This window comes from Pimephales promelas, chromosome 3 (genome assembly GCF_988280905.1).
Source record: "Pimephales promelas chromosome 3, fPimPro1.hap1.1, whole genome shotgun sequence".
Lineage (NCBI taxonomy): Eukaryota > Metazoa > Chordata > Actinopteri > Cypriniformes > Leuciscidae > Pimephales > Pimephales promelas.
In genome coordinates this window covers 18,001,273-18,027,770 of record NC_142771.1, presented here as the reverse complement: position 1 = coordinate 18,027,770, position 26,498 = coordinate 18,001,273, and the positions used below count along the sequence as shown (strand labels likewise).

At 36.1% G+C, this 26,498-nt stretch overlaps 1 protein-coding gene across 1 annotated transcript; it reads left to right on the top strand.

Moving 5' to 3' along the window:
- Positions 1-24,531, top strand: scn4ab (sodium channel, voltage-gated, type IV, alpha, b). Its single transcript, XM_089128411.1, has 25 exons — positions 1-141; positions 1,520-1,844; positions 1,959-2,089; positions 3,234-3,314; positions 3,894-4,022; positions 6,013-6,104; positions 6,209-6,466; positions 6,622-6,685; positions 7,291-7,432; positions 7,783-7,980; positions 8,098-8,308; positions 8,406-8,644; positions 8,744-8,917; positions 9,715-10,071; positions 10,688-11,026; positions 13,074-13,191; positions 13,268-13,422; positions 13,513-13,686; positions 14,951-15,073; positions 17,515-17,796; positions 17,897-17,950; positions 18,104-18,245; positions 18,329-18,429; positions 18,956-19,226; positions 19,801-24,531. The coding sequence occupies exons 1-25, from the start codon at positions 41-43 to the stop codon at positions 21,036-21,038; spliced, it is 5,499 nt and encodes a 1,832-aa protein (XP_088984537.1). The 5' UTR covers positions 1-40; the 3' UTR covers positions 21,039-24,531.
- Positions 24,532-26,498: the final 1,967 nt, after the last annotated feature.

Below are 26,498 nucleotides of genomic sequence, written 5' to 3'. Positions count from 1 at the left end.
GAGCTTTTAACTGTGTGCTGAAACTGGGGACACAGCAGACATGAATAAGCGGAAGATAAACCTGTCGGAGTTTTGGAGTAGGAACCGTGCTCCTCAACCAATCAGAGCTAAGAAGAAGCTAAAACTATGGCCTCGTCAACTGTAAGTTTGTTGGGTCAATATATGTAACTTAATTGCGACTATTTGTCGCAATTGCTCATTTTTTGTGCGGCTCGATTACAGTTGTTTGGTTGGCGGTGCTGTGCAAATTTAAGAGTATTTCCGTTTTAATAATGATGTACAGTTTAGTAAAACTGTGGAATATAATGCTTTGATTTATGTTTTAAGGAAAGTTTTCATTCCCTTAATTTACACGTTTCATTGTACTGAAAAAGGAAAGATCCTGCATGACTATATATCTCAAAATTACAAGAAATAGACACCTCACTATATGAAGAGGAAAAACCCAAAACATTTTATAATACAGTACCTTTCAAAAGAAACTCTGTTATGCTCATCAATACTGCATTTCTTCGAAATCAAAAATATAGTAAAACACTTTTATTGTGAAATATTATTAAAATTTAAAATATTTGTTTTCTATTTTGATATACTTTAATATCTAATTTATTGCTGTGATGCAACGCTGAATTTTCAGCAGCTTTACTCCAGTCTTCATTGTCACATGATCCTTCAGAAATCATTCTAACATGATGATTTAGTGCTCACTTATTATCAATGTTGGAAACAGTTTTGATGGATAATATTTTTTTTTTTTTTTTTGGAACCTGTGATACTTTTTTCAGGATTCATTGATGAAAATGTAAAAAGAACAGCATTTATTCAAAATAGAAATCTTTTTTGACAATACAAATCTTTATCACTTTTATTAATTGAACACATCCTTGTTGAACAAAAAAATATGAATTTCTTTTAAAAAAAAGAAAGAAAACAAATTACTGACCCCAAACTTCTGAATAGTAGTGTACATCGCAAAATATTTCTATTATAAATAAATTGTGTTCTTTCTTTTTTTTTTTTTATTCATCAAAGAATTCAATGTTTCCAACATTGATAATACATCATATTAGAATGATTTATGAAGGATCATGTACATGTAGAAGTCTTTAGTGTCAGTTTTTTTCTTTTTTGATCATTTTAATATTTTTAAGTAAAGTATTGACTTCTTATTGACATCATTTTTAAAAGTCTAGTGTATAAAATCTCACTTTATTTAACTCATTATTTAAACTATTTTCAAATATCCTGATCTATTTCTAACTCTTGAGAAATACACTAATGTTTTATGATTGCAGAAAAGTAAAATGTGATTACAAATGCTATTTCTAAAATAAATTATAAGCTGTAATTTCATAATTTCCTTTTTTTAATTGACAGAAATGTAATTAATTGTTAAATACTTGCTTAGCATGACTGTCTACATTACAGACGGTCTAATATCTCATGTGATGACTTTCAGAGAGGGTTTACTAAAGTACCACACCTGTTTTTAATGTACCACCTTTCTCTATCCCTGCAGGGAACAATTGAGAGACCCCGAAGTGGTGGCAGCCCTCCTTCAGCAGAATGTCAAGATGGCATGCCTACTCCCTCACAGTGGCATCGATGCGTTCCGCCCCTTCACTTTGGAGTCGCTCGCCGAGATCGAGCGGCGGATGGCAGAAGAAGCCGCCGAGCAGGAACACATGAAGGCCCAGAATATCGAGGTGGCTGAAGAAGATCTGCCCAAACCCAGCAGTGATTTGGAAGCAGGAAAGTCCCTACCGTTCATCTACGGAGACCCTCCACCAAAGCTCCTCAATGTTCCTATTGAAGAGTTGGATCCATTCTACAAAGCACAAAAAGTCAGTGGCAAAAGTAAAATACCAGTGATGTCAACATTTTTTTTTACAAGTCTGGCTTATAAGAATAATAGTTACTCCACAAGAGGTGTTCTGTCCCCTTTTTCTGTTTTTCAGACTTTCATCGTGATCACCAAAGGGAAAACAATATTCAGATTCAATGCTGAACCTGCCTGCTACATTCTAAGTCCCTTCAACCCTATTCGACAACTAGCCATAAAAATACTCATACATTCATATCCTTTATATTAAATATAACCTATAGAAATAGATTAGATTAGGATATATGGTAACACAATACAATACGGGTGCACTAATGTGCATTAATTCATCCTTAACTAAATCACAGATAATCATGAGTTAATGTATAACTAATGAAGAACTAAACCATTAATTAACGATTACTGCATCAGCAACTAATAAAGAGTCAATATGATTAATAGATTAAGTAATACATGAATTGCTATTAATTCAATGTGTCATTGTGTATTAATTCCTTAATAACATATTTTATTAACTAATAGTAAATTAATGTGTTAATTACCACAATTAGTCAAAGCTATGCACTTCAACTTCCAGTTGTCTGCTTTAATTAATCATTAGCTAATGATTTGCAAAGGTATCATTATGTTATGACTTTACTTGATGAGGCACATCATTATTAACTAGTCATTTAGTAATTGTAGTAATTTGCACTAACAATGAAGTAATTAATCATGTATTAATGCATATTAGTATACCTGTCATATTACCTGGAAGTTGAAATACAAGGCTTTGGCTCATTCTGGTAATTAACATATTAATTAACGCTATAAAAAATGAGTTATTATGGAATTAATCCACAATTACATATTTAATTAATAACAATTCATGTATGAACTAATACATTAACCTTACAGACCCTTAATTAGTTCATAATTTTGTAATCATTAATGAATAGCTTAAATAATCATTAGTCACACATTAATTCAGTATTATCTGTGCATTAGTTAAGCATGAATTAATGCTTATTAGTGCACACGTATTGTAAAGTGTTACCGAATATATATATATATATATATATATATATATATATATATATATATATATATATATATATACCCAGGTGAAAAAGACGTCCAATTAAGTGTATTAAAAATGTACTTAAATATGTTTTTAGTACAATACAAATATAATGTAATGCATTTTTAATACACTTAATTGGATCTTTTTCACCTGGGTATATATATATATATATATATATATAGTATAGCATTAATGTTCTTCATCTGTTATTTGATTTCCATGTTTAAGTTGGTAGGTTTGTCTAATGCTCAGAGACAGAGTTTTCATTCAGTTTAGAGGCACAAATTATCCTTCTGAGTTCTCCTTTACTCACAACAAATTGTTCAGCTTGTTCATCATGTTAACCATCTTGTCAAACTGTGCTTTCATGACAATGAGTGACCCTCCATCCTGGAGCAAAACAGTAGAGTAAGAGTTGCACCGTCTATCTATCTATCTATCTATCTATCTATCTATCTATCTATCTATCTATCTATCTATCTATCTGTCTGTCTGTCTGTCTGTCTGTCTGTCTGTCTGTCTGTCTGTCTGTCTGTCTGTCTGTCTGTCTGTCTGTCTGTCTGTCTGTCTGTCTGTCTGTCTGTCTGTCTGTCTGTCTGTCTGTCTGTCTGTCTGTCTGTCTGTCTGTCTGTCTCTCTCTCTGTCTGTCTGTCTGTCTGTCTGTCTGTCTGTCCTGGCAGGTCAAATTTGCATGAGCTGACTCTCAAGTCTACCTGCCTACTTTCATTTTGGTTCTGTTCTGGGGGGTTATTGCTGCTCTCCTGCTCTTATCCATACTAGGCTGCATGAAAGCGCAGGGAGTTCTTACCCAGAACAGGACCATACTGCCAATCCGAACTGTGTGCTAATTGTCAATCGTATTTTGCGATAGTGGTCCTGACAGAAATAAAATTCACACAAAATGAGCTGACCCGAAACCTAAAGTGGATGTTATAGAGACACATTTATAGACCTTGATTGTTTATTGTGCAATTTGGATCTTCGTAGGTACGTTTTCACTGGCATCTATACCTTTGAGGCATTGATAAAGGTGCTGTCCAGAGGCTTCTGCAAGGGTAATTTCACATTCCTACGAGACCCGTGGAATTGGCTGGATTTCATGGTCATCAGCATGGCGTAAGTATGAAAATAACCTGAATGTAAAATCAGTGGCTAAACAAGCCAGTGCAAACATTCGTTATGGCTCTAATTTTATTGATAAAAAATGTTTTTGAGATCCAAAATGTTGCACTATAAATCCTTCAATTAGTGTTGTGGTTTTAATGCAAATGGGTTGTTCAGAAGAGGACTGGAACCATTACCAGCTTTATTTTTAACAGTAGTTTCCATAATCAGATGCCATTCCAAATAGCCAGCATAGTGTGCGACTAATCAGTTTTTGCTCAGTCAGGGTATGTGGTAACCACATTAGACACAAAGGCATTGTGAAAATACCCACTCAGATGTGAGAGGTCAAAGGTCAATGTGTTTATAGCATCACCAGAAGTGTAATGAGGCTGCCCGCATGGCCTGGTCCTCTGTAGACAGCCCTCCTCAGCTTCTCCATACGCCTCCCCATGTCCACCCTCACCTCCCTTTACAATCACAGCCTGGCTGAATGAAAATGTTTATCCACTCGTAAAGTGAGATCACTTACCAGGCCTATTTTTAGCAGCTTCACACTTCGGCCCTCCTCAGAACACTAAAAGGCTGCGGGTTTGATTGTAGTTCTGAAGGTGAACAAGAACTTTTGTGGTCCCGATACTGTCCACAATAATAGACAGTAATCATTATTCCCTCCATGATTCCATCTGCTGTTTACATAGCGTTACTTGGTACTAATAGCTAAAGGTATTTTAAATCTATATAGGCAAGTATTAAGGCATGCATGTTATCAGAAAAACTGAATAAATGTTATTTCCCCTGTTGCCTTGTCAAGTGAATCCTCAATATATAAAGTGTATGAACACAACCGATTGTTGATGAATATTTTAGCTTCCTATTGCAGCTTATTTTTGATTTTAGATTTACATTACCTCTACGCATTTGCCAGCTTTTATCCAAAGGCGACTTACGTTGTATTTAAAGTACACATTTTTGTAATAGTCCCTGCGAATTAATCCCATGACCTTGGCACTGTTTGCACCAAACTCTACTGATTGAGCTACAGGAATCAGGACTATTTTAAAACAGCACATTTCATCAATGCTTATTTTTCTCAACACATAATCACAGTACTTTAGTAACTACTGTATATAATGTGTTTCTCGTGGCTCCTGTACTTTCACAGTACAGTCGCCTGAAGTTCACAGATGTCATAATTCAATGCTGTTATCCAACTACCCAACTGGCATCTCACTTGCTATTGGTCCACAGTACACACATAATGATGCCATTTGGCTTCTGTGATCGACTGTTGCACTCAAGCTAAATATAGTCTACACTGAACATATCTCTTACCCCAGCGATTTCGACACTCCTCAGAGGACTCTGCAAAACTGACTCTCAAATCTCTTTTATCGACATGACCTTTAAGCATATTTTTGTCATGTCCACTTTCTTGAGCTACAAATACTCCAAATGGACTTTTTGCTCATATTTTCAAGGATTTATCCACCAAAAAAGAGGTTTTGGTTTTTGATTAATGATTTAATACCGTGGGATGATACTATAGTCCATGCTTGTGTATGAAATTAAATGAGCTAATACAACACATTAACACTAGAACATTGTGTCACAACTTACTATCGAAGCAGAAAGTATACTTAATCACTGTGTATAATCATGGTCATGCCCAAGACCAGATGTACAGAAATATCCAGATTGAGGCAAACATGTTAGAATCTGTTGTTATTATTAAAATATAACATTGTCCATTGCATAGTCTATTTAATTTAGTGCTCTACTAAATATTTATTTTACTTTTCGTTATTTTTTTTATTATTGTTACTTGGTCTTTGGTAAAAAGCCAAAATTGGAAAATGTATTAAAAAATATATTTTTATTATGTAGTAATATTTAAAACTGTTAATATGATTAAGTTATTGATAATTTGAACGTATACCGTGTCAGTGGAATAGTTATGAGGTTTTAAAATAATAAACATTGTGAGTCTTTTTTACTTCAGGTACGTCACAGAGTTTGTAGACTTGGGGAATGTATCCGCTCTGAGGACTTTCCGTGTTCTCCGCGCCCTGAAAACAATTACTGTAATTCCAGGTAAATACAGCATGTCATTTAACATGGCAACTCACTTGATGTGAAAATGTTTTGTACAGTTTGGGAATGCATCAGCTGACATTTTGTTCAACCACGAATTCCAGGTCTAAAAACCATTGTTGGCGCCCTGATTCAGTCGGTGAAGAAACTGGCGGATGTCATGATCCTCACCGTATTCTGTCTCAGCGTGTTTGCTCTCATTGGCCTGCAACTCTTCATGGGAAATTTGCGGCAAAAATGTGTCAAATGGCCTCCACTTGTCTGGAGCTACAGTGACAACCTGACCATGCCCTTCAATCACACAGACGTCAATGGCACTGAAGCTGGCTTTTTCAACTACACGGAATATATTGAACAACCAGGTGACATCACATCACATTACTGAAGTAAAAAAGTCACAAATGTAGGCTGCAATTGCTGCACATTGTAGTTGCTCAGAGTGAATGAGAACTTGTCATGTACTGCAGTTACAGTCTTTTAACACTTTAATAAACATATCTACATTCCCTTTCTATAGAAAACCACTACTATGTACCTGGCCATATGGATCCTTTAATCTGTGGGAACAGCTCTGATGCAGGGTATATTTTTCAAATATGATATTTGCCTTAAAGGAGTAGTTCACTTTAAAAAAAAAAAAAAAACTTTTGCTGATAATTTACTCACCCCCATGCAATCCAAGATATCCATGTCATTCTTTGTTCAATCGAAAAGAAATTAAGGTTTTTAATGAAACCATTCCAGGATTTTTCTCCATATAATGCACTTCAGTGGTAACTAAACAGTTCAAGGTCCAAAAGACAGTTTCAGTGCAAACGATTTAAACGATTCCAGACGATGAATAAGGGTCTTATCAAGCGTAACGATCGCTCATTTAAAAAAGTTTTATAAGTCGCCTTACTCTGTTCTGTGATGCACGTTTGTGACTCTCCTGTTCAAATTCGTTTATCAAAATGAACAAATATTTTTTCATGTCAATGAACGAATTGATTCGGGAAAAGATTCATTCATTTTGATAAATGAGTGAACTACTCCTTTAAGCACTCATCTAAAGAAGCAACTTTGAATTGGTGCAATAACAACAGGGAGAAATGTCAAAGAATTTAGTTCAAACTTTATTCAGAGCAGTTTTAAGCAAACTGAATATATTCATATTAAATCACCTGTTCACGGTTGCTGTTCACAGGAAGTGCCCTGATGGGTTCATGTGCCTGAAAGCTGGCCGAAACCCAAATTATGGCTACACTAGTTATGACAACTTTGCATGGGCTTTCTTATCCCTTTTCCGGCTAATGACTCAAGACTTCTGGGAGAACTTGTTCCAGTTGGTGTGTATATGAATTCTGTTAAAGTCACATTGTTTCTCACCTTCATGCATGTGATAATGCCATACTATTATAATTGTTAATATGGTTAACAAAATTACATGAATCAATCAATCCATAACAAAAGGTTAAGATTGTATAATTAAAATTCATTCCAGTAATTTTAACATAAAATGAATGCTTGTTTTAGGTTTATAAAAATTCTTACCTACTCCAAATCTTTCAATGCATGTTAGTGTTTTATAGAAGTGGGCATTTAGTTCTCTATGTTATTGACCATATAATTAAAGCATACTGTACAAAGTCATATCTGTGCAAAAAAGCACCACTGAAAAGTGTCTTAAATGTTTCAGACGCTCCGTGCAGCAGGGAAGACGTATATGATCTTCTTTGTAGTCATCATCTTCTTGGGTTCGTTCTACCTCATCAATCTGATTCTGGCTGTGGTGGCAATGGCATATGCTGAACAGAATGAAGCCACCTTTGCAGAAGCTAAAGAAAAGGAGGAAGAGTATGCAAAAATCCTGGAGCAGCTCAAGAAACAAGCTGAGGTTTGTCATGCGGTAACATAAGAGCTTAAACAGCGTAGCCTGAGCATTGGATCGTTTGTCTTGAAAAATACTAATTTTTAGTTCTGATTTTATCTGATGTTTTTATTTGTCAAACAGCAGAAGAACGGGCTGGTAAATGGCAGCAAGACATCCCTATCCAGCAAAAATAAAGGTGATGATGACCAAATTCAGAGCGACTATGATGGGATCGCACTGAAACCCCTTTCGAAATCGGATGGATCCAAAGGCAGCATGAATTACTTAGAAGTCCCTGACTCTCAGATGAGAAAATTGAGTGCAGCGAATGCTACAGACAATGCTTTAGATGGTAAGTGTTAATGGTGAGTTCCAGAACAATTAAAGAATACAAATAATATATTATGATATACAAATCACACACACACATACTATACTTTAATTAACAGAGCTGGAAGATAATCAAAGGGCTTGTCCTCCCTGCTGGTACAAGTTTGCTGATATATTCCTGAAATGGAATTGCTGCCTTCCATGGGTGAAATTTAAGAAGATTGTCTACCTATTTGTAATGGACCCTTTTGTGGATCTGGGCATCACCATCTGCATTGTGCTCAACACAGTGTTCATGGCTATGGAGCACTATCCCATGACTGAGAGTTTTGAAAACACATTGTCGGTGGGAAACCTGGTAAGTATATCTACCTATCATTGTTAAATGTATATTGAAAACTTATTCTGTATAACTTCATGTTGTACTAACTATCATGTTGTGTTCTATCCCATGCAGGTTTTCACAGGTATCTTCGCAGCAGAGATGGTGCTAAAACTTATTGCACTGGACCCTTATTATTACTTTCAGGTTGGCTGGAACATTTTTGACAGCATAATTGTGACCATGAGCCTGGTGGAGTTGTTCTTAGCCGATGTTGAGGGCTTGTCTGTGCTAAGGTCCTTCCGTCTGGTAGGTGAAATAATCTGGTAGGAATAGTTAACCTAAACGTTACAATTCTGTCATAATTTACACACCCTCATGTTGATCCGAATGTATAAAACTTTGTTCCATGGAAGACAAATGAAAGAATCAGAACAACTGGAAGTAGATGGGGACCAATGGCTGTCAAGCATAATAGAATCATAACAAAAAAGTCATGTGACTCGTTAACTAAATTCCAAGTCTCCTAAAGGAAAACTATACTTTATGTAAGTAAAAGACTAAAATTGAAGTCATTTTTTATAATCTCACTTGAGAGTTAGTGGTCACCATTCACTTTCATTGTGTGGAAAAGAGCAGCTTAGTCAAGTCAAGTATATTTATATAGCACTTTTCACAATATAGATTGCATCAAATTACCAAATTACCAAAGTGATGGCAAAGCTACTTTTTCAGCATCATTACTCCAGTCTTCAGTGTCGCATGATCTTTCAGAAATCATCAGATGATTTGATGTTCAAAAAAAGGTTCCTTACTGTATTATCATCAATGCAAAACTGTTTTTTTTTTTGTGCAATTTTAGTGGAAACTGTGATGTATTTTTTTTCCAGGACTTTTTGATGAATAGAAAGTTCAAAATAACAGCATTTATTTGAAATATAATTCTTTTGTAACATTATCTTTTGTACCATTGTTGCTTTTCTAATGTCATAAATAACTATAATAGACTTGAATACATTTTATGTACAAATGTGTTTACTGAAGTTGCACTGTTCAGAATTTCAGGACTAATCTCTCTATTCAAATCATGACTCTGTTGGTTGCAGATGCGTGTGTTCAAGCTGGCAAAGTCTTGGCCAACCCTTAACATGCTGATAAGGATCATCGGCGATTCTGTGGGTGCTCTTGGAAACCTGACCCTTGTCCTGGCCATTATTGTCTTCATCTTTGCTGTGGTGGGGATGCAGCTTTTCGGAAAGAGCTACAGGGACTGTGTGTGTAAGATCTCAGAGGATTGTGTGCTCCCTCGCTGGCACATGACAGATTTCTTTCACTCATTCCTCATCATCTTTCGTATTCTATGCGGGGAATGGATCGAAACAATGTGGGACTGCATGGAGGTGGCTGACCAAGGCATGTGCATCATCGTCTTCATGATGGTCATGGTTATAGGAAACCTAGTGGTGAGTAGATTAACTCCATCTTTGATAGATAGATAGATAGATAGATAGATAGATAGATAGATAGATAGATAGATAGATAGATAGATAGATAGATAGATAGATAGATAGATAGATAGATAGATAGATAGATAGATAGATAGATAGATAGATAGATAGATAGATAGATAGATAGATAGATAGATAGATAGATAGATAGATAGATAGATAGATAGATAGATAGATAGATAGATAGATAGATAGATAGATAGATAGATAGATAGATAGATAGATAGATAGATAGATAGATAGATAGATAGATAGATAGATAGATAGATAGATAGATAGATAGATAGATAGATAGATAGATAGATAGATAGATAGATAGATAGATAGATAGATAGATAGATAGATAGATAGATAGATAGATAGATAGATAGATAGATAGATAGATAGATAGATAGATAGATAGATAGATAGATAGATAGATAGATAGATAGATAGATAGATAGATAGATAGATAGATAGATAGATAGATAGATAGATAGATATCCCCATATCCCCATCCCAAATGTGTTCCTGTATGTCATTGTAATTAATCTTTTGCATTATTAAATTATTTCTCATTCTCTTCCTGAAGGTGTTGAATCTCTTCCTGGCTCTGCTGCTCAGTTCCTTCAGTGGGGACAACCTGTCAGCATCTGATGATGATGGGGAGATGAACAATCTGCAGATTGCCATTTCTAGAATAACAAGAGGGATTGACTGGGTAAAGGCCTTCATTATCGGACATACAAGACAGCTTCTGGGCCTGATGCCAAAGGAAGAGGGTGCGGACGCAAACAAAGAGGGAGATTCTACAATGGCCACCATGAATTCCAGTATGTCCGTTATCAAAGTGCCTATGGCCAATGGTGAATCGGATGATGAGGATGGCAACAGCTCTTCTGAGGATGAAGACAAAGAAGGCGTCGATAAAGTGAGTTTTGTTCAGTGAATAATTCTGATAGTTGAGTTCCTAAAATCTAATGTGAAAGTTCACACAAATGCAAAACCGATCGCCAGAGTGTCACTGACATCCGTCCATCAACACCTTTTGACACATTGACATGTGTCCCAAATACCGTGACACCTGCAAAGTCCATCTGGAGCCCTATGGGTCATCTTGTTTAGAGAGTATGTCTGAGGAATGGCAGAGATCATGTGACACGGTGACGGGGCGTGGGAAAGAGCACTCGCGAAGCATGATTAGTGACCTTGCTGAACGACACCCTGAAGAACCACATCCATGCCTAATAAACTTTCTAAAATCAATCCATACCTGCACTATATACCAATGCACTGTAAAATGCATGTCTTAACAATTCAAGCCACACATTTGATTTCATATTTGGTTTGTTTAAGCGTGCTGGCTCTAACTCATTAAGCAACTGATTGTTGGCATGCCACTGGATCAGGTAACACAGTTCATATGTCATGTCCTCATGTGTCGCACAGCCCTGCATTTCACAACCAGCTATGTAGCAGAGAGAGGGGACACGAAAGCAAAGTTGTACTTTAGTCTCGTGTGAACAGTCGAATGAGATCTGTAAGGTTACTGTAACATAGTTTTTTCTTCATAAATCCTAATCTTGTAACTTTTAGTCACGTTAGTTACTTTGAAGACACCTGCCAATGATGGGTAAATTGAAAATAAAATGTCCCTTACTGTTATTTTTTTTTGTAAGACTGCACATGATGTTTAGCAAATAATGCCATTTGCTTGAGTTGACAGTCAAAATATCTTTGATTTGCTCGTACAATTCAACCTAAACCACTAGATCACCTTCGATTTTTCATTCTATTGACTTCCATTCATAAGCATGCCAACGCAGGAGACAGGAAATGCAATCTCATGCCAATTCCAAAGTTCCAGTTTGGTGAACTCTGATCACAGGAAGATGCGTGAGCAACTGAAGATCAGTGTGTCACAGTGTGACTTCTTAGCTGAATTAAAATTTTTGATATGTTTTAGCTTACCTCAAGGGCATCCAAGATGTAGGTGTCTTTGTTTCCACAGTATTTTCAATTTTCATATTTTTAAGTCAAACTGTTCTTGTCTGTCAGTCATATAATGGACGTCTACCCTTGGGTCCACCTCAAAGAATTTGAACAGAGAAATCCAAATTAAGCAAGATATAATGACTCGTAATGTAAGTACACTGAAAAAAATAATATGCTTTATCTAATCAATAAAATTGTGGCAACATATTACAAGCAATATTATTAATTAAATTGTACAAATTAGAATTAATTAGAATGTTAATTTGATTAACTATTACTCAATTCTAATTTGTTCAATTTAATAAATAATATTGCTTGTAATCTGTTGCCACAATTTTATTGATTAGATAAAGCATATTCATTTTTACAGTGTACACACTGATGGCCTAAGACACGAAACGAGCAGTTTGTGTGAGAAAACGAACAGTATTTATATCGTTTTTACCTCTTGTAACCTCCTAAATCAAAATACTGTGGAAACAAAGACACCTACATCTTGGATGCTAAAGATGTTTTAAGCTAAAACATATCAAACATTAATTTCAAAGTGAACTATCCCTTTAAATCTGCTGGAATCCTGTAGCTCAGACAGTATAGCATGGCACTAGCAGGGCATGCATTAACTGATAAATTGTATACTATTCACAGTAAGTTGCTTTGAATAAAAGCATCTGCCAAATGTATGAAAGTAAATGTAAGAAAAAAGATGTTGCAGAGTTTGACATCCTATTACGAAAATTTTGCAGATATCCATATACTGTATCATATATATGTTATAAGAAATTTTGCATGCTTGAAGTCTAATGTGAGTGTGGCTTTACCAGCCGAATCCAATTTGGAAACTCGGAAGCAAGTTTGAACCTCCCTCAAGCAGTTTGAGACACTTTTTTGTCGGTTTCTAGACACAGAGGATATTAATTTGTTTGTAAAAGTTATATTCAATCCAGATCCAGAATTAACCAGCAGTTTTTTCATCTGTACAGAAGAAATATGGAGATGAATCATCAACCTGCAGCACAGTGGACAAACCTCCTGAGGTAGAAGAGTTAGAGGTGGAGGATGAAGAGGATTCCACCTTCCCTGAGGACTGCTACACAGAGAGTGAGACATCAACAAATGACTATGTGTATTATATTGAGTTCTTGTTATTAACATAATGCTTTGTCTGCGTTCCCAGACTGCATCAGGCGATGTCCTATCTTGGAGCTTGACATTACCCAGGGTAAAGGGAAGGCATGGTGGAACTTACGTAAAGCCTGCTACGCCATTGTGGAGCACAGCTATTTTGAAACCTTCATCATCTTCATGATTCTCCTCAGCAGTGGAGCTTTGGTGAGTCAATCAATAAACCATTTTTATTTGTTTAACCAGAGTCCAATGAATTATTTTTTTTTTCTCATATGTATGCTTTTTTAAAATTAGGCATTTGAGGACATATACATTGAACAACGGAGAATGATTAAAATCATCCTTGAATATGCAGATCAGGTCTTCACCTATGTGTTTGTCATTGAGATGCTTCTGAAATGGATAGCCTATGGTTTCAAGGTCTATTTCACAAACGCATGGTGTTGGCTGGACTTTCTGATCGTTGATGTAAGTATTAGTTCATCCCACTTGAAAATTTGATGTTAAAACCACAAATAATCTATTCACACTTCATCTAGCTGTTATCCTTGGGTCAAATTTGACTCACACTGAAAGCCATTATAAATTAATGAATTCCTAATGTACAGTTAAGTTACATATTATTTCTGTAATATCTCTTATTTTATAACAGCTTTTGCATTATTCTGCTATTGGTAAATGGTATCTTAAAGCCAAATTTTGGTTCATGTCTGTTTCACAATTATATTTCTATTATTGTGACTGGAGTATTCAATATGTCACTACAAATTAATTTCTCTCCACTTATATGAAACAAATTGCTGCAGCACTACAAATGTTTAGTAGCGCAGTATAAAGACGTCATGTTTTTTTTATTTGTCTTTTTATTGCATCCCATTCACTATACTGACATGTGAAGGCCAAGTATGGTAACCCATAGTCCAAATTTGTCCTCTGCATTTAACCTATCCAAGTTAGTGCACACACACACACACACACACACACACACTTTAAATCGTTGACACCTTACTCATTTGCACGTCAATAACAGTCATTTCCTGATGGATTCCTTTGGGTTATGAGTCTGCCTTTCTAACCATTAGACCACTACTGCTACTATATAGACTATGAACTCACATTCACAACTCAGGTAAAGTATGTTTTCTTTCACTATGGTGCTGATGAATTAGCAGCCACGAAGCACTATATAATGAAAATATCATATTTTTCATCATGTAGTGCTTAATCTTTTTTAAAGATTATCAACTACGTCAGTTCCTCAGATCGCAGTAACATCAAAAAAAAAAAAAAAAAAAAAACTCAACAGGCGCTGAAAATTGAAGTGGAGTAAAAGATCAATGTTGGAATTTTATGAATCGCTAGATTACAGTTATCGGAAATACGATATTTTACCCAGCCCCCCATAAATATGACATTGTCAAGAATATCTGAAAGTACATTTTCTTGTTTTTTGAGAAAATCTGTAAAATATTTTGCCATTTTCTTAGAAAATGAGAACATGTGCTTTTAGATATTCTTAACAATGTCATATTTATGTGATATTTAAATGCATATTATTTACCAACAATGGATCAGGTAATGGTAAGTAATATGTATTTAAAGACGACAGAAGGGTTAATTCAGTATTTTGAGAATTAGGGCTTTAAGATGTGTTATTGATGTGAAAATAACCAGTAATATACTTTATTCTTATACTTAGTAATATACTTTATTTGAATTATTCTTTCTTCAGGTGTCCCTGATCAGCTTAACTGCAAATATCTTAGGCTACTCTGAACTGGGGGCCATTAAGTCTCTCAGGACTTTGAGAGCGCTAAGACCTCTCCGAGCTCTCTCCAGATTTGAAGGAATGAGGGTAAGTGTGTGTGTGTGTGTGTATTACGTTTTCTGCTTCCACCCTCATCGTAACTGCATTCATCAATTAGCTGTCCACAATATTATTAGTTCTGCTATTCCTCACATTTCTTAGTTACTCTTTATTTTACAGTAGGTGCAGATTCAATGTACTTGCAGTGTACTTACCCACAAAAATACTGAGTAATATAAGGTAACAACATGGGATAGGGGTAGTTTCAGGGTTAGTATAGTTATTACACAGTTAGTGTTATTACTAGAAAAGCACACGTTACTGTATGTACATGGGAAACAGGGTGGGGTTGCACCAGTCATTCAAAGTCCACACTAGAGGCTTAGTAACTACTAGCTAGTTTGTAAGTAACCCTGTGCTTTATTCAGTTGGACCTTTTGTTCTTAAGGCAGAACTTTGCTAGTAGTTTGTAAGCTGTCTGTAAAGTAGTGCAATCTCATAATATAAAGTTTACCCTCAATATTCCAACAACAGCCTTCAAATACGTGAGTGGAAGTTGTGTTTACATGCTGTACATTTCAGTTTATCATTCATTCTAACTTCTTCTGCCTCACGTAACTAACTAAAAATAAGTTTCCATTAAATACGATACCAATTAATCATGAATAACATAAGTATATTTATATGTAGGCTAAATAATATTCAGAAACTGTATTTCTAACAAAATTAATAAGGATCAACAAATGAATTCTGATGCAAAAAAAATATTTAAAAATTACATTTATAATGACTGATTTTATTTGGCAACAACACGGACCAATGCACACAGCGGCATGCTGTTTAGGACGGATATGTTTTAAAGAGCCACTAACAAAGTAATATTTTCCAAAATGTTCTTTCTCTTAAAATATAAGCAAGTGTAAATGTCAGCATTATCACAATCTAAAAAATTGAGTCTGTCGGGTAAAACGAGCTTATTGATGCAGTTCAGTCTGTCTGCTATTACAACCGTTACTCCTGATCGGAGGCTTCCGTAAATATTTAGTTTATACGTAGAGTTGAGCTTCAACGCAAAAATATTTAGTAGTGCGTAAGTTGTAACTTAGTGTCCATTTACGTCAAAATTTTCATCGATCATCAATAAGGTTTATACTGAATTTGACGTCCCGTACTTAACTGTCACCGTCCCACAGGTGGGACGTTTGCCACTATATTTTTAAAACAATAATATCTTAGTAAATACCTTAAATAATATTGACAAACTATATATCATTTGAAAGCTTACAATCTCTAGTTTCCATATTTGGTGACTGATTTTCAAAATATATTACAGAGGAGTCTTAATTTATCAATATAAAACAAGAATATTTTCATACTCATAAGGCGTGTTCAGACCTTTATTTTAAAATAGCAGTAAACATGAAAAATCATGAAACAATGGTAGATACCTCAGTTTGTTTTCATGCCAAAAGTTCAAAAGATAGAATCCATTCAATTATTTTGGAAAAAAAAGGTCTGAAAAGTTTGAAATATCAAGAAAAAAATAATAAATTCACCATTTGTGACGTGGCAGCTAGCTATGACTTACATGCGTGTTCTTTGTATGTGTTTCTTAGAGGTTCAATTCATATCAAAATCTGCCAAACTTCCCATACTACTTCTGAATAGGATCTCTACTTCAGAAATTGTATGAAAATTGTGAAAATAATGGTTCATATCACTCAAAACACGAATGGAAATGCAGACGCCCTTATATGGGCAGTAATGGAGTCTGATTGTGCCCTAGTGAAAAAGTTTGGTACTGCGCTCAAACAAAATCTTACTGAAAGCTCATTTTTTGAGATATCAACCTAAAATTTGAAACACAACTTGTTCAGATTTTTGGCTTTGATTTTTCTGCCGTTTTAGAGTAGCCCAGGTTTTGAAAATATATATTTTATGTAAAATATGAATAATTAATATTTTTGCATTGTACATTTCCATAAACTCAAACCTCTATAACTTTTTTTCTGTTTCACTTTCTTAATTTATTTCACTTCTACAAAAATCTGCCAAATGTCTTCTTTAAAACAAGACCAATCATATGTCTATATTCCAAAGCATTCTTGAATTACAACCATTTAAGTTCGAAATGTGCATTTTCATGTCTATTCAAAAAAGGGGGGGTGACAGTTAACAGGTTAAAATACTGCAGCAGGTGATGTACTGTATATGGACCACAAACGCCCAAAACTTCCATTTTGTTCACATATTTTTGTTTTTCTTCTTTTGAGAGGTGATCTAATTATTTGTGGTTAGAAAAAGTCTGTGTTGAAGTTCTATGGTGGTGTCCACATCAGTAACATGACTAAAAGCTATTAATCATTTTGAAGTTAAAAAGTAGATAAGCATCATTTAAGTAAAAAAAAAAAAAAGTTGTCTGTTCAATCTTAGTGAAGTTTAACGGTTTAAGGTTGGGTTCCAGGCTCTCACGCTGTCAATATGCATAGGTGGTGGTGAATGCCCTGGTGGGGGCCATCCCCTCCATCTTCAACGTTCTCCTGGTGTGCCTAATTTTTTGGCTCATCTTCAGCATCATGGGCGTCAACCTTTTTGCTGGAAAGTTCTACTACTGCTACAACGAAACATCCGAGACAGTTTTCCATACCAGTGAGGTCAACAATAAGACAGATTGCTTTAGGCTCATGGAAAATGCATCAGATGTGCGATGGAAGAATTTGAAGGTCACCTTTGATAACGTAGGCATGGGCTACCTCTCCTTACTGCAAGTGGTGAGCATTGATATTGGGCGTCAAATGTCTGCCCTCCTTAAACAGATGTGCACTGATCTGCAATGGCAAATACACTGAAAAATACACTTTTGCTTTCCAGGCAACATTTAAAGGATGGATGGACATCATGTATAGTGCTGTGGATTCCCGTAACGTAATGTTGATTTTAACCATTAACTAACAGAATAAGAGAATCATGACTAGTTGTGTCATCTCACATTTGTGAGCCCAAATGATTCAATTTCGACTGCGCAATATTGTTTTCCTGAAATACGTCTGCGATTCTTTAACGGTGTTATCTGTGCAGGTGGAGGATCAGCCAGAATATGAGTCAAATCTCTACATGTACATTTACTTTGTGATCTTCATCATTTTTGGCTCTTTCTTCACCCTCAATCTATTCATTGGTGTCATCATTGACAATTTCAACCAACAAAAGGCAAAGATAAGTGTCGGCAATGGGTCTTCTTCATCTGTAGCGACACTAAAACACTTTATGGCCTGGAATAATTGTCTCTGTGCCTATACTTAGGAGGAACAGACATCTTCATGACAGAAGAGCAGAAAAAATACTATAATGCCATGAAGAAACTTGGCTCCAAAAAGCCACAGAAACCAATTCCAAGGCCTACGGTAATATATATATATTTATACATTTTTCAATTGTACTTTTGGTATACTAAATTGATAGTATAATAGTCTGCTAAATTGGAATAACTAATTTTGCACTTAATGTACTTTAGTTATCCAGAAATAGTGCTGAGAGGTCCAACTAAAGATATATTTGAATTTGCTAAATTGGAACTATTGCAAGTATACTTTAGGGACACTTGCATTTAAAGACTGATATTATAGAGTGATCATACTATCCTTACTAATAGTGATATTAAAACACATATTTAGGATTGATATTCAGAAAAAATGAATTGTGCAATAAATAAGTACTCCAAATAAAGGTTAATTGCAATATTTTGTAGATATGTCAGTAAATGTTAATGGAATTGTAGTATACTTAGTATGAAATAAATGTATTTTAAATATATTTTGGTGTAGGTTTTGAATCTGATGTGTTATTATTTTTAAAGTACTAACTGCATCTTCTCCTCCTCGGGATGCTCTTCTCCCAAATATGCTGCCTGGACATATCTGATGTTTGAAGAACTGCTTCCAAGGCTTGGTATTCGACCTGGTCACCAAGCAATTCTTTGACATCTTCATTATGGTGATGATCTGCCTGAACATGGTGACCATGATGGTAGAGACGGATGACCAGAGTGCGGAGATGGAAAATATCCTGTTCTTGATCAACTGTGTCTTCATCGTGCTCTTCACTGGGGAGTGCATTCTCAAGATCATCGCCCTGCGCTATCACTACTTCTCCGTTGGGTGGAACATTTTTGATTTTGTGGTGGTCATTCTTTCAATCGCAGGTAGGGCTGCTTTATTAATAGTAATCACTAAGCAATCATGGTGTAAAAAAAAATGTTAATGGATGCTAATTTTTTTGGTTCTATATATTTATTTTAATTCAAACTGAATTAATCTTCTATGATTTTCTAAAATTCATTTTATTGTCATTTTAAAAACATGCTAAACATGCTAAAAAACAAAAAAAAGATATCGATATCATAGAGAAGACACAACTGTGTCGAGGCCTCTTAACTTTACTTGTTTATGGCAAGTCAAAGTTAGTTCAGATTGTAAAATATCATGTGGTGTAACTTCCCAAAAACAAAATATATATATCCATTTATTTTTATTTCTTAAAATAAAAAGATTATGTATCCAAATATTAAACTCAAACTCATATTCAGGGTGCTTGATTTACAGACTTGATTTACATTACACTTTTAGAGGCTTGAAAATACAATGAATGTTTTTGAAAATCATGAAATCAACCTAGATTATATAATTGTAGATTAGATTATTGTAGATTAAATCATATAATTATCTACAGTAATTGGTTATAATTGACCTCCATGTTAATTCTTTGTTGTCTCACAGGTCTTTTGCTGGCAGACCTCATCGAGAAGTACTTTGTGTCACCTACGCTGTTCCGAGTCATCCGACTGGCCAGAATCGGCCGCGTCCTGCGTCTCATCCGGGGTGCGAAAGGAATCAGGACGTTACTGTTTGCGCTGATGATGTCACTACCTGCCCTCTTCAACATTGGCCTCCTTCTATTCCTAATCATGTTCATTTTCTCTATATTCGGCATGTCTAACTTTGCGTACGTGAAAAAAGAAGGAGGCATCGATGACATGTTTAATTTCGAGACCTTCGGGAACAGCATCATATGCTTGTTCATGATCACGACGTCCGCCGGCTGGGATGGACTGTTGTCTCCTATTCTCAACAGTCCACCAAACTGTGACCCAAATGTGGAGAACCCAGGATCGCCTATCCAAGGAAACTGTGGGAGCCCTGCGGTGGGCATCGTCTTCTTCTGCAGCTACATTGTCATGTCGTTCCTCGTCGTGGTCAACATGTACATAGCCATTATCCTGGAAAACTTCAACGTAGCGACGGAAGAAAGTGGCGACCCCTTGTGCGAGGACGACTTCGAGATGTTCTATGAAACCTGGGAGAAATTTGACCCCTCTGCTTCTCAGTTCATCGATTACAGTAGACTGTCTGAATTCTGCGACACGCTGAAAGACCCCTTGAGAATCCCGAAACCAAACACATTGAAGTTGATCACAATGGACCTTCCCATGGTCCCTGGTGATAAGATCCACTGTCTGGACATCCTCCTGGCCCTCACCACAGAGGTCCTGGGCGATTCTGGACAGATGGATGCCATGAAAGGAACTATGGAGGAGAAGTTCATGGCGAACAACCCCTCAAAGGTTTCGTACGAGCCCATCACCAGCACTCTCAGACGTAAGCAAGAAGAAGTGTCCGCTGCGACCATCCAAAAAGCCTACCGCTCACACATCCTCAAACGCTGCCTCAAACAAGCCTCGTATGTGTACAGAGAGAAGACAGACTCGAAGAGACTAGAAGAAGAGGCTCCGGAGATCGAAGGGATGATCGCTAACAAGATTAGGTATCTTTATGGAGATCAAGCCATTGAGGACACCAATCGTCTGGGTTTCTCTTTCTCTCACCATGGGGAAACACAGCACGGGGCTAAGCGTCCTCCGGTGAAGGTTCAGAGCGACGTAGTCTTGCACTCCGCGCCTTTTCCCGCTCCTGACTCCTCAAGGGCTGCGGAAAACCTGAAGGAGTCAATTGTGTAGCAGGTTCAAGCCATGGTGAACACTCAACCTTTGGAAAGCCCAACAATACTGAGACCCTTCAGGAGACTGAGTTATACTTTGGCACACAACAGCAAGTATGAACTACGAGTTGTAATCAGTATTATTGATGCAATCAATGGCTCCTCTCAGTACTGCCCTTGAGAAGACCATCAGCTGTTTGTCTAATGGTATTGGAAATGATTGGGCTCTTAGTGCAGACATCAATCATTTTTGACGCACAGAACCTGAAATTAAAACTTTTTTTAAAAAAAAGAAAGAAAAAATGTCAATGGTAATGATTACTAATCATTCAAAAGTAATTTAGAGGAATTACAGGAAAGGACCCCCGATATTTAACAATTAACACATATTGAGACATAGATTTACGGTTAATTTTTACTTACTTTAAACTGTAGTGTTCAAAATAAACATATGGCTCTGATTTTGCACTAACAGTTAAATAAAATTAACAATGGCAACCTGTTAATCAGAATTTAATCAAGTAAATTAGTCTTAATAGTTCAATGTAAAGATGTAATATTATGTACGTTTGTGTTTATACAGACTTTACTAACAGCATTACATTTGCTTATTGACTCATTTAGCATTTTACACCTTAAAACAAATAACAACAGAATCTCTAGTTTTCCTAAAGACAAAAATGTCACTATAAAATTAAATTAACCAAGGCTAACTCAGACCATAAAACAAATATATGCTGTATTTCAGTGTACTGAAATATGGATTCTGTTGTAATGTTTCACTTGCCTATAATGAGCCTTTTTCATGTGGAGGGTGTACTTGCAAATTGTTAATTGCAAGTCTGTGAAATCCTTGGCTTATGGGCCATTTTTACTTTGAGCCAGATGTGCAATTGTGTCCTGAATGTCAGGTTGTTCAGCCCAGTTATGTAATGAATAATAATGGGCATGATGATGACACAATATACCGAGAATATACACTATATGCTTTCAACAGGGCATTGTATGTTGGAAAAACTGCATGTATGGATGAATCAGGGTCAGAAAGTAGAAACTAGCCAGCTTAGCATATTGCATCCTACTTCTTAATAGCATTCTGTCTCCCCGACAGCAACATAGTGTCGACCCAGATCCGGCCCACATCGGGTACGCGTGGAATGCATGCCTCAGAGAGTCAGACTGAACAAGACTGACCAAATGTGTCTGACAAGACAGACACATTAGCATCCCTATCATGTTTCATTATACCTAATACACATCCAGCATTTACAGTTACTTGCTCAAATGTATTGTTATTTTGATGATCAATGTTTAATTGCAAAGATAACAATTTATCTTTCTATCACATAACCGATTAACAGCTTTTAAAATGTGACAGTTTAGTTTGTTTCTAAGGAAGTCTTTTCATTTGCTTGTCGTCGTTTCACATCATTTTTTTTTTTTATTATTGATTTAGTGAAACATTTTGTACTTTTGAGGATAAATTTAATGTAATTAAACATGCACTGGCTTCTGAAGCTACCAGTTTATGTTTGCCCTGAAGCTGAAAGTGTTCAATAAGCACTTAAATCAGCATGAAGCTTTGGTTGCTTTTAAACTCTTTATTTATGGCATTTCTATCACTTTTTTATACGAAATGCAAACCAGCAGTGAGGGTGATAAGTACTAAGATCCAATACAACTTATTTATTCATAGTTCAGTTAAAGGTGCCATATGTAATAATTGAGGTAACAATATACGAAAAATGAGCTACACGCATCAAAAGAATGAGAAGAAATAAGTGCAAAGATGTCATTAAAAAACTGACAAGTTATAGTGCTGCCGAGATATTAACCTGAATTAGCATGCTAAATTACTAGCCCCGGCCCGGCAGGTATCGTAATACCAGTTCCGGCCATGGGAGGCGGTATGCGGACGGGCAACGTTAGCACCAGCCAAACTGCAATACGCGAGTGAGTCGCGCTCGCGCCGGCTTGTGTGTGTACTTGAACCTGATGTCAGTCGTGTGGAAATACAGCCCGTTACTACATTTCAGTTCAGGGAAGAGTTCAAAAAATGATTGGTCGACATTATGCATGAGGAATACATTTTGGTAAGTTGTAGCATACTGTATCTTTCAACAGAGTTCATGTTCTTTTTCCAGCTAGTAGAGACGATCGGTTCACGTGCGCTAGGGATCTGTAGTGTAACATGTACAAGCGCCAAAACGGTATTTATTCTTTGAATTGCGTAATATAATTGACAGAATCTGAGAGCTTAACTAACCTGCTTGCTAAGTGTCAATTGCGTGTGTCTCACGGTGAATTCACGGCGCTAGCTTGATCAACATCAGCGAATGCTGTCTGTCAAATTAATTCACTAACAATAAAAGTGTAATATGAACAAAACGAATACCATAAACTTCAAATAATTGCCCAAGCTTTTATTTTCCCATACCGTCGAAATGCACCACCTTGTTTTTGAGATCTATGAGGCGGTCTTCATCATTTAGTGTTGAGATTCATAGTGTTTAGTTTAGTTCACTCTAGTGTTTAGTTCATTGAGTCTCTGATCTCTAAAAATCTCCAAATGTTCCACGTGAAACTGCGGTCTTCCAACCTTTTACTATCATGTCAAATGATTTGAATAACATGCGCGATGGTAGGAGCACAAGTCATTTTTTGGAGGTATACTGCCCCCATCTGTTATGGAATATGGAGTAGGATTTGATTTATTATGTTAGATGGCACCTTTAAATCATGCACTGTAAAAAAAGAAAAGAAAAAAGTTGCTGCCTTAAAATTTTAAGTACAAATCAACTTGAAAGTTTAAGTAATTCCAAATTACTTTACATTAAACTGACTCAAAAAATTGAGGTGAACCTTTTTGAAATAAATTGCTTAACTTATTTTGACGAGTTAAAGCAAAAAACATGTTGTTGTAACATATTGACCATATCATTTTTTACAGTGTGCAGTAATAACGTGACCGTGATTAAAATAGTAACGCACAGAATAACTGAATGCTTTTTAGAAAAACATTTTCATTTATCATTGATTTTATTAATTAAACTAAGACAAATGAATAATAACAGAATATGAATCTGAATCCACTACTTAATGTTATGCATTGATAAAAACATGTTGATTTATTTTATTTAATTTTCTAATTAAATCACTTTTAAGAAATTTTAGTTGATTCTTTTGTCAGATGGTCTTTAATGTTCTGCTTATAAGTACTAACACACAGTTTACTGAATGTATATTGACACTTCACACAGTATTTGTCACTTGCTGAATGCATGTTATGGATAATGTAACATTTTTCAAGTACTTAAACATTTGTACATTTTATTGTATATTATTTCTGTTTACATGCCTGAAATAAACTCTTGTTTTTTGAGTCTTTGAGTTTTTATTAAGTTCTCTAACAAAACGCAAAGACAAAAAAATACAAGATTCTATTTGTCTTTGGGATATTTTCTGATTAGTGGTTTTATTGAATGCAGTTAAGAGAAAGTAAAGCTTAGAATTACATTACCAATAAATGTATATTATAAAAAAGCTTTGTACTTTTTTACTTTTTTCTATTGCATATTCAATCTGAAATGGCAAACATGCGCCACCCTGTGGTCAAGATCAACAGCAAACAAGCGATGGTTTGTTGTTATTTTATTTTATTCATTTTGGATAGTCTTACTGCAGGATACACTGTAGCCATGCCGATTTGTTTAATTGAATAAACTTCCAGTGCACTAAATATCTGTCCCTGGTCAAGGCACTGTACACTAGCTCTCATACACATTCAAACCTATGGGCCTACACACAACAACTGTTTTATTGTTCCTAGAACACGTTTTAAAACAAGAGGTGATCGTGCGTTTTGTGTGGTGGCTCCAAGGCTCTGGAATTCTCTTCCAAGTCTTGAGAGCTTTGGACTCTCTAGAAAATGTTAGTAAACACCTTAAAACACATCTTTTTAGACAAGCTTTTAACTAGCTATATGGTGGTGTTGTAATGTGTGTTGTGGTTTTTATTTCTTTTATTATTTGTTTTTTACTGTAAAGCACTTTGTGACCCTTCATGTCTGTGAAAAGTGCTATATAAATAAAGTTTACTTACTTACTTACAACACATGCTGCTCACTGGAACTACTGCGGCATCCCCTGAATCACAGCCGCCCGAGTTCCGTGCATGCAAACCAGGTCAAGGCAGGGTCAGCTGTGAAGTGACCTCACAACAGACATTATGCTCATTTATTCTTACTGGTATCTGAGTGACACTCTCAGTGCTGAGGGTTTATCAATTCAATTGACATTTATTTGTATAGTGCTTTTCACAATACACATCATTTCAAAGCAGCTTTTCAGAAAATGCCACAGTCCACATTATAATTTAGGGTGATCCGTTATCGGGGAGGCGTTGCAGCCCATTCTCACCCCCAAGGCGTCACTTAACTGACGCCTTGGGAAGCATTTGGACATGCTTCAATATCTGACGCTTTAGGCGCCCTTTAGCGTCAGTTAGATGACGTCCTAGGATCGCGTGTACCCTACCCCCACCCCACACCTAAACCTAACCGCGTCCTCTAACTGACGCTTTCCTTTAGCGTCAGTTAGAGGACGCCGTAGGATCGCGTCATGTAAGTGACGCTAAAGGGCGCCTAAAACGTCAAATATTGAAGCATGGTCAAAGGTGACGCCTTGGGGTGAGAACGCGTTGGAAATGCACATAATCACAGTTAGCTAAAACTGTATTAATTATGTATTACTGGAGAGAATATTCTTGAAATAAACTCTCATCATTTAGCGTATATCACTAAAACTAGGTCCTGGTTTCACCGACAGGGCTTAGATTAAGTCAGGATTATGCCTTATAGTGCTATAAAGTAATTTAAGTAGCTTTTATAAACGTGCCTTTGAAAAAAAAACTTACTCTTGAGAGAAAACAATGACACTGATATATTTGAAGATATGTAGCCTAAAGGGGGTCGCACACCGGGCGCGCAGCGCAGCGCCGCGTCGCGCCACTTCTAGAACAATTCACAGGTATCGCACACCGGACGCGCACATTCTATTCGGACGAGCTCAGTTTTGAATCAACTCCTGGTAGAAGTCAAGAGCTGCAAGATGGGTGAGTTTAAACTGGATGTATATTTTATGTTAAGTGAATAAAATAGCTGATGTTTGAACGTTATTAACCAAGTAAACGTGTCTATCACCTTGTTAAGTCTGTTATTTTGTTGTAACGTTATCCGTTGTCTAGGCAACTACTTCATTGATTACTCCCTACTCCTTCATACTACTCCCTACTTCATTGATGAGTTTTTCTTCGTCCATTTCGCTCCGCTGCTAAGCTACAGAAATTACCTGAAGTGTGTTGTGACCTGGTAAATCCAATAGGTGGCTCTACACGACCGTGAATAACCACGTGAGGCAAACGTTACATCGCCTGTGCATTAATATTTCGCACTGATGGGTTTAGACTGGTAATAATAACA

Excerpts from the sequence above, each read along its gene's own strand:
- scn4ab (XM_089128411.1), top strand. The coding sequence starts at position 41 with ATGAATAAGCGGAAGATAAACCTGTCGGAGTTTTGGAGTAGGAACCGT. Across the intron at positions 3,315-3,893 it reads TCCTGGAGCAAAACAGTAGA|GTACGTTTTCACTGGCATCT; the intron begins GTAAGAGTTGCA and ends GGATCTTCGTAG. Across the intron at positions 6,105-6,208 it reads AACAATTACTGTAATTCCAG|GTCTAAAAACCATTGTTGGC; the intron begins GTAAATACAGCA and ends CACGAATTCCAG.